This window comes from Lacerta agilis, chromosome 7, assembly GCF_009819535.1.
Source record: "Lacerta agilis isolate rLacAgi1 chromosome 7, rLacAgi1.pri, whole genome shotgun sequence".
Classification (NCBI taxonomy): Eukaryota; Metazoa; Chordata; class Lepidosauria; order Squamata; family Lacertidae; genus Lacerta; species Lacerta agilis.
In genome coordinates this window covers 64229429-64244022 of record NC_046318.1, presented here as the reverse complement: position 1 = coordinate 64244022, position 14594 = coordinate 64229429, and the positions used below count along the sequence as shown (strand labels likewise).

Below are 14594 nucleotides of genomic sequence, written 5' to 3'. Positions count from 1 at the left end.
CAGGAGCTGGAGAGCCAAAGCTCTGGGGATGTTGGAGACCCTGCACTCCTCTCGCTCAGCGGGTGAGGAGGGAGACACACTATTTCCGTCGCCCCAAGTACGTAGAGGACTGAAATGAAAAGAGGGGAGGCGGAGATTTCGTATACTGAAACTCTTATGTTGGGGACAGAACCGGAAGGGGCCACTCCCGGATACTGAAGACGGTTGATACAGACATGAACTTTTTAGCTCTGTACTGTACATAGTATGCACAATAAAACTACTAAAGAAACGGCTGGAGTTTTGCCTGGTTTCTCATGAGCAACCATCCAAGGACCTTACAAATGGTTTATGGAAAAAAAAATAGTGGAAGAAAATATAATAACATAAGGATTAATATCATCTTTGCAGAGTTGACATTTTCAGCCCTCAAGTATCGTCACATTGGTTGATATTCAGAGAAAGGAAAGATCATTCACTATTTTACTATATCAGTACCAATTTCCTAATCATTAAAATGGTCTTTTAAGTTTTTTTTAATGGTTTGATCTAGGAAGATGGCTGAAGCAGGTATTAGAATTAACGCAACTATAAAGAGAAACTGAGGACAACTTTGTCTTCAAAAGTGAGGTGTCCATTTCAGTGATCCCAAGGAAATAAAATGAAATAAACCTGCACTTTCTTTATTAAGTCTTCCACACTGTACTATCCTTAAGTGTTCTGCTAACTTGACACAGCTGGGTACCATATGATCATCCTCAATAAGGAACGGTGTAATGATGGTACTATGACCATACTATGTTCACTCCAGGATCCACTTAGGCATCTGTTACATATTTATACCTTTTTCAAAGACAAGACTTTCAGAAATATTAAAGTAGCTGACCATCTTAGTATACCTTAAAGAACATCTGTTTAGAGTAATAGAGAAAACAAGAAAGCTGTTATATGTCCACACAAAATAATTATAAGGAGGAATAATGGAGAAATACCAGCAATCACAAGTTTGGTTACATAAGTATATTAGTTGGGCCTTTCCATTCATGCACACTTTAACAGTGCAGCTTACTACTGTGCTGCAAAAGATATGAGTCACTTAGCCATACAGCCATTCTAAAAAAGGAGAGTGGAAACTAGATCTCTCCTAATATCATTGATGCAACAATCATTTTAGTTATTGGGAAGCACTAATGTTGATTAAAAAAAATCAGAGAAGTCTGACAAACTTTTTTTTACAGTAAGAGAAATGAAATACATGTTTCCTATTGATTAGCTTATCATAGTACATTCAAGCCTCTATGCTGAATCTCATGAAGACCTGCACAATTAAACATCCACATGGATTTTGCAGGAAATATCAGGGCACAGGAGCTGATGGTATCCTTTTATCATAGCTGTCCTGTGAAATCCACTTGGATTTTCCATTCCAGCCATATGTTTTCCACATGTTGCACATTCCCATGGTGGGGGGGGGAGCATGTTTGAATAGGTTCTCTACCACTACACCCCAGAGGAATATTTAGACCTCTCCATTAGAAATTTGGCACCCATTGAAATAAGACACACAGGGACCTTAGTAAAGCCCATACGCTGTGTTTTTAAACCTAAAACAAAGACAATGGCATTCTGCAAAGGAGAGGTGATCCATGTTCCCCACCCTTTAAAAAATGTGTATAGAGGAATACACCGTGTTCTAATTTTCTTACATTTTGACCATTATCTAGTCTTTCTCATAACAGCTAAAAGCTCAAATCTGCCTAAATCGTTTAAACTACTGTCATTGATCCAGTCCTTAAGTGCTTCAACTGAAGGCACCAAAGGAGTTTTTGATGTTTTACATCAAGAGTTTCAGTTATAAATATCAGCACATTTTACTTCATCTAATAGATAAGAGCAGTGAATCATTTGCAAAGCTTTTAAAGGCTCTTTAATTTTTCAGAGCATCTGATAGGGGCCCCACCTGTGGTTTGTTTTTACAAACGTACATGCTATACAGTTATCATGATCATAGCTAAAGTTACTGTGGAATCAGCACTTCCTTTGCAAACTGCACTTTTTGGGGCTTATAGAATGACTCGTTGCAGACTGAAAGTTGAAACAAAGTCTCCAGCTCTAAAAAGTCATTAAAATTATATCATTTTAAAACAAAATTACAGTTAACATTTATGATTTATAAGAGTCAGTGTGATATTCTAAAGTCTGTTAAATATGGTGTTCAACATCTTGTAGTTTCCTAGTGTATGCTTCCACTGGGTTGAATCTTTCATGTCTTCTGACGTCTACTCTGTTGCCTTATCTCTGCATATTTATATTGCTGGGCTAACTCAGAATCCTGAATATGTAGGAGATTGTTCAAGACAGTGTGAACAGCTTGGATAGCCATGATAAAGAAAACAGAAACATAACTAAACAATACTAACTATAATTCAGGAATCAAAATGTAGTGCTTTAGTTTAATGCAAAAAAAGCATTTATCGCAAGTCTACCATGTTATATCTCCCATGCAGATGTAACAAAATGTCACCATCGATTTGTGTGTACCATATACTTGTACAACGAATGGATTTGGGAGTGAAGCTCCACCCTTAAACCTTAGCACAACAATTCAGTATTCTGCTGTGAATGTAAACATGCAGGTTATGTTGGTGTTATCCATATTGTACATTTTTGCAGGGTAGAGATTGTGCAGGCAGACAGGCCTGACATAAACTGTGTTCACCAGGCACAATCCCAACTCCCTCCCCCAGCACTCATTCTGAAAAGCATGTTAGCTGCACAGGGCTACTGTGACCTCTTAACTGCAAAAAAGCATCAAAGTCTATTGTAGCAATATAATCAAAATGGAACACTAAAAATGGAAGATGTCAAAGTAACATTTATAAGTAGACTTGAGCTGGAAGCCCTCTTTTGCATATCAACAAATCAGCAGAAATTTGTCATTTCAGAAATTGCAGCTGTTTTCATTTACAGAAGCACAGAAACTGGTTTGCAGCCAACAAAGGGGGGAAACTCTTTTTGTCCTCTGCCGGCTTAAAAATGTCTAAACTGGTTTTGTTCAAACTTTGTAAAAGAACAAAAGGGTAACAACTCTGTTGTTCATAGACTGGAAATGTGAATGCCAGGTTTCAGCCTGGAGTTATATTTTATGGCCATATTATAAGCTATTATGGAAATATAGACATAACTTTATCTGCATGGAAATTACAGTGCAACAGTGCTACAAAACAAAAACCTTAAGTGTACTGTTCAGATCTCTAGCTTACGGGAAACATGCTTGCCAGGGAATGCACACACACTTGAATGTACAAACAACAGCATGCTCAGCTGAAATATGTGGGATGTTACTATCATAAAAAAATTTTTTGCTAAAGAATGCGAGGCACTATTTTCGCACTGCTTTCTTACCTACTAGCCATATTCCACTCAAGTGCTGGATTCTGAGAATTCCTTTCATTCTCTGGCACTGTCCTTTCTTTACCATTCTCCTTCTCTGGCTTCAACTGATCCCACTGAGCAGTACCAATGTTGATGGACTGGAGGTCTATTTGATACTGTCTGTCTTCCACCTCTGATCCAGGATCACGAAGAATCCCCAGATTCAGTGCTCTCCTATAATGACAAAAAAATAAAGAGATGATAGAGAGAGGTTGCATTGTTTTCATCTCTGAGATTATGGACTGGACCTGGGGCTGGACTCTCCTTCTTTGGAGGATGAGGTTGGTGATTCAGAGTGGGAGGTGTAAATGGCTTTAAGGTCACCCCCAGAAGCACCTTCTCTATTGAAAAGGCTTCTGGACTAAGGAAGTCATATGGTCTTCTCTGACTCATCTCAGAAGCCCCAGTACAACCAAATTATCCTCTGTTCCACTGCATCCCTTTAAATGAAGAAGCATCTAAGTGAAGGTGGAGCCAGCTACCAAGACAAACCTGCAGCTCCTACAAAAGGCTCAGCTGGAGAGCAATTGCTGTAGAAACATTATGTGAGCTCTGCTCTCATGTAGTATTCAGCCCGAGTCCTGCACAGCTAGAGTACCCTTGTTTTGCCTTATCCACCTCATCTTGCCTCTGTTGAGGTCAGTATGTGCATGAGAACAAATACCATACTTGGATCCAGAGTTTGCATGCTAACCCTCTACTCTGCCATATCTCAAAATTAATGAGGGGAAATTGCCATCTGGACTGCCCTTTGCATGTCAGCCACACACAATGCCCAGTCCTGTATCTGAGTAGAATAGAACAGCTGCCCCATTTGTACCCAGTGTAACAGACAAAAGTTGAGTTTGGAGACCTGGGGTGCATTTTAAATTGCTGCAAAAACTTATGTGCTAGTAAGAGGGGGTGGAATTAAAGTGAGGAGCTCATCTCTAAACATCAGATGACTCTTCATCAATACCCTAACACACATGTTCACAACAATAAAACACAGTCATAATGCAATAAGAGTGAGAATAAAGCAAGGGATGGCTGGCATGTAGTCCTCCAGATGTTGTTGGACTACAGCTCTCATCATCTCTGACTACTGGCAATGCTGGCTGGGGCTGATGGAAGCTGGAGTCCAACATCTGAAGGATCACATGCCAGCCACCCCAAAACAGAGTTAAACAACCTAACCAACAGCAAAATTAATTTACAATTAAAATAAATTAAAAGCCTGGTGAAAAATAAAAGTGCTTGACTGCTCATCTAAAAAGCATAATGGAGCAGTCCAGTCAAATCTCTCGGGGGGGGGGGAGTTACAGATCCCCATCTCATATTACCAACACACTCGCCGTGGCAGTGAAACAGATTAGGGCCTATGATGTTTGTAAATTATGTAGAAGTTCATTTTCCTTCTGCTACACGGTTCAGGCCAAAAACACACTGGGACAGCTCAGAGAATTGAGCTAATGTTCTCTGGGGCACAAGAGTAGATGTTTCTGTCTCTCACCCCTGTTCCAAGACCCTGGAGATTTTCTTGGGACTTTAAAATCCAGGTGAGGCATGACCCAAGGCAATCAGTGGCCCCTCTGAACTTTACCCTGGTCACATTCTGCAGCATAAGAACATTATAGAAACTAAAAACTGGACTGTAAGGTATGCTAAAGACTTCCTGATCCCTGTTGTAAAAGCTTCTCTTAATCACTGTGACATATTACATTAGACGTACAATTTATTGTATCCAATACGTTCTCTACCGTTCTCTTTGCAGGTGGCATCAGAGAATAAACTAAAAGCCTACTATAGTTGGTAAATAATATACTAATGTAATACACCCAAAGAAGACCTTAAGCATGTAACAGGAAACATAACTTTGATGTTTTCCTTTTTAAATTGATTTAGTCTGGGTCAGGCATTTTGTATGTTTATATAAGACACAGCTCATGTTGAATCAGTTATTACTCACTGCTGAATAGGCATAATTCAGAGGTTCATTGTAAGAAAGTCAAATGTATTCCCTTACAGGTCAGTTGAGACTTATAAAAGACTGCAGAAACCAAAAATAAAAAATAGTAGTTTTGAAAAAGGATATAAATAATAGTGATGTATGGCTTAATCGTATTTATTAAAGGAAGCCTTACTTTCACACATTTCTCTTCACTCCAAAGCTAGGGGAATATTCATATTATATATTGGGAATGTCTGGCTCTGAAGGTTATTGTTCGGAAGCTTTGGTTTCCTGGGTGACTGGGAAAGCCACACTCCCACCTGCCTAAGTCAGCATACTTTACACAGGGTTGTAAAGCTGAAACATGGAATATGGATGCACTGTAACCTGCCCTTAACCAGGCTCCAGAGACCGTGCATGCACATTCTTTAGGGTCATGTGATTTTCCTCTCCCCAACGGATTACTGTCCTCAAATTCAAAAAGCAGTTCAATAATCAGGTGCAAGCACTTTTCAAGAGGACAAATGCTAGCTTCCATGTGCTGTGTTTCCCATCCTGTATTTGAAATGTTCTTGCTTGTGCCCAAGAACCAAAATGAACTCAGGGCAATTTGAAGTGCAATTCAGAAGCTTGAGAAGGCGTCTATGGCAATACAACCCTTTAAAAGTGTTAACTGCACAAACTGACTTTTGCATTCTGGCTGTTGGAAAAAAAATGCAGATTGAAGAATTATACATTTTTATAATGTTCAATAAAACCAATTACTTTTCAACAAAAATGTCATATGCTTATTCTAAACAAGACAACATTCCCCATCCTCTTGAGAAGTACACATGGAGCACTCTGCCATCTTCCACCAAAAACATGTGAAATTTAGTAATTTTAATCAGGAAAATGGTGAGGGGACGACGACGACATCTTTAAAATCCTATCCCAGTGCTACAGTATTGATACAAATTAGGCGCTCCTGCTGCTACTTGTTAACACTTTTGAAAAATGAAACATCTTATTCATAGATACCCCAGGTTGCATCTTGTCTGGCAAATAACAATAATTTATTATTTATACCCTGCCCATCTGGATGGGTTTCCCCAGCCACTCTGGGAGGCTTCCAGCAGAATATTAAAATAAAATGATTCATCAAATATTAAAAGCTATCGTATACCCTTGACCGAAGAATGGTACACTCCTCCTATCTGGGATGGTCGTCCTCTTCCACCGAGCGCACAGCTTCGGGAGGGACGCACATGGAGCAGTGAGGGAGGAAGGGGACACCCGCCTAGCCAGCCAGATCAGCCGAATCAACCCTGGTGATCAATGGGGTGACAGATGTCGCAGCCAGATCGCCCTCACATTAAAAGCTTCCCTAAACAGGGAAAGGCAAATGAGCCACCAACTGCATTTGCATCAGCATTTTACACAGGAGTGGAAATGGTACATAATTGTTTTTCACCTAACAATGTTATTGTTGGTATAAACCCATATTCCAAGCCACCTCTCATGATACAGTTTTGGCATGGAGGTCACACTGAGCTGAGTCTACATAGCAGCTGCCTCGTGCCACAAGTCATTTTTATGTGTATCTATTCAACATTTTTTATGGGTATCTATTCAACACGGGTGGTGCTGTGGGTTAAACCACAGAGCCTAGGGCTTGCCGATCAGAAGGTTGGCGGTTCAAATCCCCACAATGGGGTGAGCTCCTGTTGCTCGGTCCCAGCTCCTGCCCAACTAGCAGTTCGAAAGCACGAAGTGCAAGTAGCCAAATAGGTACCGCTCCGGCGGGAAGGCAAACGGCGTTTCCGTGCGCTGCTCTGGTTCGCCAGAAGCGGCTTAGTCATGCTGGCCACATGACCCAGAAGCTGTACGCCGGCTCCCTTGGCCAGTAAAGCAAGATGAGCACCGCAACCCCAGAGTCGTCCATGACTGGACCTAACAGTCAGGGGTCCCTTTACCTTTACCTTTATTCAACATACAATGGTACCTCGGTTTACAAACTTAATCCATTCCGGAAGTCTGTTCTTAAACCAAAGCTGTTCTTAAAACCGAGGCGCGCTTTCCCTAATGAGGCCTCCCGCTGCCAGTGCCCTTCCACCGTTCGGATTCTGTTCGTAGACTGAGGTAAAGTTTGCTAACCGGAACACTACTTCCGGTTTTGCGGAGTTCGTATACTGAATAGTTCGTAAACAGGGCTGTTTTTAAACCGAGGTACCACTGTATAGACTAGCCCACACTACACAGTTTGTGTCCATGCTGCATCCAACTAGGGGTGGATAATTTTATCTGATCCATATTTTTAACTTACCTAAATTTGCACCTCCCAGATTAATGCATGAATTAGAACGTAATTATCTTTTACATTTTGCACTTCCCTGAATTTTGCAATATAGTGCTCAGCTCAAAAATTGTACCAAAATGTGTATGAACATCCATTTTAACATACATGTTGATGGGAAAAGGTAAATTATATTTTGTGACAAAATAATCAAATAAATATTTAAGTATTATTTAAATACATATTTGCATAGTTTCTTTTTTAAAACCCACCCCACCCCACAGATTAATGCAGAAATGTGACAGAAAGGGCATTATGAATAAGCACACTATGTGAAACTGACATGGAGCAAAAATATATTGATCTAAATTCTTGTGATGGGAACTGATCTGCATGGCTGGTTGGTTTACATTAAATGAATGGAAGCTGGCAGCAACCAAAACACAGAGTTCAAAATGGCTTGCACATGGCATCTGTACTATGAAAAGTGGTCTAAGAGGCCTCTCACTCACACTTGATCTTAGAATATTAATATATTAATCTTTGAAAAATAATATTGAGCCTCTTCTTTGCATTTTTATCTCCACTCTCAAATGAACTCTAAAGGAAATCTTCTCATAAAACTTATAAAAGAATCAGCCTAAGGGCAAAATATGATAACTCTTTCCCCACTAATGATGGCAGGTGAATGCCACTATAATGTGAATTTGTTTTCCATTTAGGAAGGTCAGCTTTAATGAAATGGACCACAGCATGGTCAGAATTGATTGTAGTACATGGATCCTACAAAAGCCACTGAACACATGAAAGGAATTACAGTAGACCACACATCAAACGTTTTGGCCTTGTGCTTCCTTCCTCTTATCCTAGTGGCAGGAAATGCACTACATATCCCGTGAGGTGACCAGACATTTAAAAGTAGTGCCTTGTTGCAAAAAGCTCTGTGTACAGTACATTTACCACAAATAAGCAGAAGACCGTTTTCCACTGCAGTTGTCTCTTAGACGTATATCTGGAGCACAATAGCAAGGAAAAAAGGTAAAGTATGGCAACTATATATTTTCAGGCTAAACGCGGGGAAATGTAAAAGTCAACTAACTTTCAGCTTTTTGCTGTGTTAATTGTGTATTCTGCCTGGTAATTTTAAAAAGTGTCTGTTTCTTGTTTAAACGCTTCAACAAAAAATTAAGTGAGAGTGAACATTTTAATACTTTTTTGTGCTTAGAGAGAATAATGTTGATTTACTTTTACTGCAGGACTTATTCTAAATGTTGATTTGATAGCTGTGCAAATGATGCATATGCATAATTCTAAATGGAGGTTTCGTGATATGTTTGGATGATAAAACATTTCCACCAGTCACAAGAGGAACATAACTTTTCTAAATAGACTCAGAAAGGATGACAAAGAACAGGGAGTAATGTCAGCAGCAAGAAAAAATAACTGGTGCTAAAACCAGATGTAAGAACATAACACATTCTTTATTGATTTGTTTTACGGGTTAAATAATTTTAGCTCAAAACTCAACATTGCTTGTCTGTAACAGGACACTAGGTTTTGGCTTTCTAAAATATTACATAAATATTTGGCTTACCACTAAACTGAGGCAAACAACCTCTTTCGGATTCTACACCCATTTTCATTTTGGCATACCTAGTACTCATTGGTTGCTCAGGGTTCTGTTTGTTTAGTGGTACAATACCTCAGCCTTATCAGGTGCTGTATATATTCACCTGGAAGTACTGAGGTTGAGTTTCACTGAACACAAGCTTCCTATTTACTCTGTGGATGTTATTTTGATGTCGGATAAAAGACAGAACATCCATAGTGTGTTTGATAAGCTGACATGGGACAGGAGTTCTTTTTTCGCTGTTGTGTCAGTTTATCAAACCCATACGTGGATATCGGTCAAATCCTCTAATGACCACACTGAAATTATTTGAATAGATAATTTATGCATATGATATGTACTGTGCTCTCTATAGAAACAGAAAAAAATATGTTACACACATTATATCTGTACCATTCTAATTTCTTATGCAATTGTTTATACAGTATATAGTGGGGGGAAATAATGTAATGGGGAGTCCACATTAGTTAATAACTGCATTCATAATAAATGCAATCATAAGGAGGACCAGAGTTTATGATGTGAAGTTATATTCTATGGGGGGGGGGGAGAAACCCAAGTTGCTATAGTTTCACACTTTTATTGTATTATCTGTTGAACAGCATGCATGTCAGAGTTTCCATAGAAATACCCAATGTAGTATTTCGATATTAAATGTGATACAAGCCAGGTTAATAACAAACGTGGAATTCTACCAAGTGTTATCAGCATCTCAAAGCAGAAAAAATGTAAACATATTAAAACACCCATCCTGAGGTACATTATAATCTACAGTTTTTTCACCCTACTTCAGCAGCATGTGGGGCCTTACCCTCCTGCCAAGCTGCATCAATCAACTATCCTTTCCCGAAGTTGAAATGCAATACTCTGCTACATTAACAAAACTAACATTTGCTCTTTCTTCAAAGTCTTGTCTTCAGCTAATGCTTGTTCTAACGAATCACGTGAAATATTAACCACGGAAGACTGCATTGACAAAGAAGTAACAGTAACTAAGATACTCTATTCTTATTCTAATTCACATGTTTTAGAGATGATAACTTTTAGTAAGATAGAAGTGTATGTTTGTTTTGCGAGTTCTATACTGGTGTGCTAGCCTTAGTCTCAGAATTCAGTAGAATGTGTATGCTGTGCTTTTGACTATTAAATGTAAAAATCTGTGGGAAATTATAATATACCCAAAGAAGCCAGGTGGGTGCCAAGGTGTACAGAATCACAGTCATTTCAGAGAAACAATGTATGTAAAGCATTTGATATATGTCTGCAAAACATTATATGTCTGCTTTCAGAGACAAACAAACCAGTAAAAAAAAATTAGACGTTGCCAAGCCTTGGGAAAGACTGTGAAGGTTTAGTGATATAGGCCCTCAATGAAATCTGCACATTAATATTCTCTGAAAGGGTATGGACAATGGGGTTGTTCTAGAAGAGAAGGCAGGGAGAAAGAAATGAAAGCCAAAAATCTTCCTTATGATGAATGAGTGAACTGGCAACAAAGAGCCCGAGGCAAGAAACCAGAAGGCAATAGTCATTCATCTCAGCCTGTCTGAGTACTTGAAGCACCGTTCATATCTTATTTCAGTAAAGCTTACAAGAAACCTACAAAGCAGGTCAGAATTATTAATTTTCTACAATGCCCCCCCCCGCCAAAAAATTGCCACTTGCTTCTCAAATTAAGAAACAAAATAAGACAAATTTATACTGTCTATTGAATTCCTCCTTTTACTGTCATGGATAAAACTCTTTAAAGCGATTACGAAATAAATATATTGTGGCAAGTTACCCTAAATTTATGTGTAATAAACTACAAATTTGGGCAGTTAGATTCTTGAATATGGTATATATACTTGCATTTGACCTTGTGATCAGCATATTTAATTTTTATATCATTACATTCCAATATTGCTGATGGGAGTCTGGCAGAGAGCTCATGTAGGCGTTTGAATCATATGTAAAACCTGTAGTTGTCAAGATTTGCTATGCATAACAAAGCAGTTTTTGTGCTTTCAGTGCTGTTTCAAATTTCTTGAGAGTTCTTAAACTCATATTAACTGCAGCTTTTGATAATTAGATTGCATTTAGAAATATTACATGTTTAGAAATATTGCTATATGATTTAATTGGATGTTATCAAATGCTCCAACTCTGCTAGCACAAGAGACTTGTACTAGTGGAATGCAATGTCCCCCTTCTCTCCTCTCATCTGCAGCCCCCTCAAAATCAGCTCCAGAGGTCTGGGGGCTCTCTGAAGAAGTTTCCGGGGCGCATGGGTGGAGGAGAGGAAACTGAAGTGATCGCTTTGGATGTACCAATTGCTTTTGCAGAGTAATACACAAAGTAATAATATATACTGCCATAAATCACTGTACAATTAGAACACAATACAAAAAAGAGTTTAAAACAACTTTACATTACAGAACACACATCTCAAGTGTCCAAAGCCAGGGTAAAAAGATGTATCTTCAGCATTTTCTGAAAGGTGCATAATGAAGGCCCTGGATGCATCATTGAAGGAAGACACTTCCACAACTTAGGGGCTGCCACAGAAAATACCATCCCCCAGGCCACCGCCCACAGAGATTCTGATGGCGGTGGAACAACCAAGAGGGCTCCCTCCACCAATCTCAGCACCTGGGAGGGTCTGAAGGGAAGCAGGTCATCTTTCAGGTATCTGGGGCTTCAGTTGTTTAGGGCTTTAAACTCTAACAGAAGCACCTTGAATTGGGCCCAGAAACGAACTGGCAAGCAGTGCAGCTGTTTCAAAATGGGACATCTGAAGGGAACCCAAGCCAGTAATTTGGCCATTGCATTTTGGACCAATTGAAATTTGTTTTCAAAGGCAGCACATTACAATAATCCAATCCAGACCATGGAATACAATGGCTATGTCATCTTTGTCAAATAGTAGCTGATGAAATAGCTGTAGCTAAAGAAAGGCACTCTTGGCCACTAAGGCCATCTGAGCCTCCAGTGATAGTGTTGAATCTTGGAGCACCCACAAACTGTGGACCTGCTGCTTCCAGGGGAGTGCAATCTCATCCAGGGCAGGTGGCCTCTGCACCTCCCAGGCATGAAGGCACATAATACCTCTGCCTTTTCTGACTGATAAGCTATATGTATTAAAAGTTATTTCCAATTATTCTGGGCAGTAGATGTGAGAATATTTAATACATGTATTAACAAAAACCATGGATGGTGGGTGACATTTTAAAAGGCATCTCTAACTCCTCTCACAAAAAAATCCTTCCAACTCATTTTATTTGGATACAAATTTATGCACATTTAACTACAACAGTAATCGGCTAGTATTCCATCATCTATCTGTCAACACCAATCTTAGTATGACTATCCCGCTGCTGTCCACCAATCCCTCCAAAATTACTACTGTGTAATGACTGCACATTTGCACTGCCATATGTTGCCAGATTAAGAAGCTGATGACCTGAGCCACAATCAGCTCCAGGTCTTGTTTTTGCTGACTGTATAGAGCTTCTCCATCTTTGGCTGCACAAAATATAATCAATCTGATTTTGATGCTGCCCATCTGGTGATGTCCATGTGTAGAGTCGTCTCTTGTGTTGTTGACTCTACAACAGGGTCAGGCATTATTGTACAGTAAAGCATGATTAAAATTCCATTGATCTCAAGGGGACCAAAGAACTCAGTGTGATCCTATGCATATTTATCCTATGCATATTTACTCAAACCTAAGTCCTACTGGGTTGAATTAGACAGAGTTCTTGGTAACTGTGCTTAGGACTACAGCCCTGGTTGCAAACATGCAACTATTTGAAAAGTAGCAGATACCACCTGAATGAAAAAGAGCTTTTTAAACAAGTAAAACAGAAGGACAGATTCCCATGAAATATCAAGCAAAACTAGAAAACATGCTTTTTAAACCTGAAGAGTTAAAATGTAGTAAAATGGCAAACAGTATTGTTATGGTAAATTTTGGCAGCAAGAGGGAAAGTATTCCTTGAAATTTATTTCCTGCTGCAGGAAGCCACAGTGTACACTATTGCTTTTGTGACTGTCAAAGCCAAACAAAAAGCCTTCAAGTTAAATCAGCTAAACATCAATGCACACAATATACAGGAGACATATGCCAAATACATTTTTGAATGGTGGTTTTATGCCAGCTACAGTTCTTTGCACTGTCGCACTAGTTTCCACTTGTGAGAAAATGTTACTTATATCAAATCAGTTACCATTAAATTAGAAATTTGTTTTCAGGTGTCTGCTAGTGAGTTCCAGGGTTATTTTATATTAATACCTATGTTGGCACTCCCATCAGTTAATGTATCTGATAGGGCAGCAGGCTGGATTCAGTTGAAGCCCCAATCGTATTGGGCTTATTTGTGCAGAACCAGGCTACACAGATGGAGACAGCCCCAGATTGCACTGGGATGGGCATCCCATGTGATCTGGGGGCATGGCGGTAGGAGAAATAGAATAAAAGAAGTTTTCCTGCACATGCCTGTTCCGCAGGGGAGCACACATGTATAGACAAATTGAGCAGGACTAAGCCATTTGCTCCCCAGCTGGAAGCAGACCCCAGCAGGATTGGATCTTCCAGAGGATTCAGTCCTGAAGGCAGCGGGGGTCTGCTCTGCCAGGGTCTTCCGCACATGGAACACACTGGGAAAACAGCACCCAGCCCTAGAACAGGAGGAGTTAAAGTGGTGTTCCTCAGATGGTGTTGAAATTCGACCCCCATCATTCTGAACCACTGGCCATGCCGGCTGTGGCTGAGGGAATTTGGGAGTCAAAGGACACCATGTTAGCTAATACTAAAAGGATTGTGAAAGGTGGGGAACTTATGCTCCTTTAGATGTCGCATCAGTACAGTTCCAATCAGTTCTCACCAAGATGGCCAATGGTCAAGAATAATATGAGTTGTAGCCTAGAAGGCAACAAATTCCCCATCATTAGTGTAAATTTTGCAATAAAAAGTAAACCTGGGATAAGGTATTGGTCCCACAATACTGATGTAAAATAAATTTACCTAATGAATAAACAGAAGACGTTTACCCTTAATTCAATGAAGGGCTACTGATAAATCTATCTCAATAGGTGAACATTCAACATGGTAAAAAAAAAAAAAAGGATGGAATACGTTAAATAGCAACAAAGCTGAAGAGGGAGGTTTTTTAAAAAAATGTGCTAAGATTTTAGAGAATAATTTTAAGAAGAAAGAAACCCACACCCATTCTCACAAAGCACTTCAAGAGCTGTGGTAAAAATTTGTCATAGATAAAACCTTGTGAAGGACATCAGAGAACCCACAAGTATTTATGGAATGAACCACAAGCTGTATACAGAAGTTAACAAATGTCTCATTACAA

At 39.5% G+C, this 14594-nt stretch overlaps 1 protein-coding gene across 5 annotated transcripts in view; it reads right to left on the bottom strand.

The window, feature by feature from the left end:
* The window catches only part of VPS13B (vacuolar protein sorting 13 homolog B), a 360398-nt gene that overhangs the window by 148508 nt on the left and 197296 nt on the right, over positions 1 to 14594 (bottom strand). For all 5 annotated transcript variants that reach the window (XR_004427068.1, XM_033155647.1, XM_033155648.1 and 2 more), the window contains exon 31: positions 3385 to 3588. Coding sequence is in view for 4 of the 5 variants with exons in the window: in XM_033155647.1 (XP_033011538.1) it covers positions 3385 to 3588 (204 nt within the window). In the remaining variant the exon portion in view is untranslated. The remainder of the gene's footprint in view (positions 1 to 3384; positions 3589 to 14594) is intronic.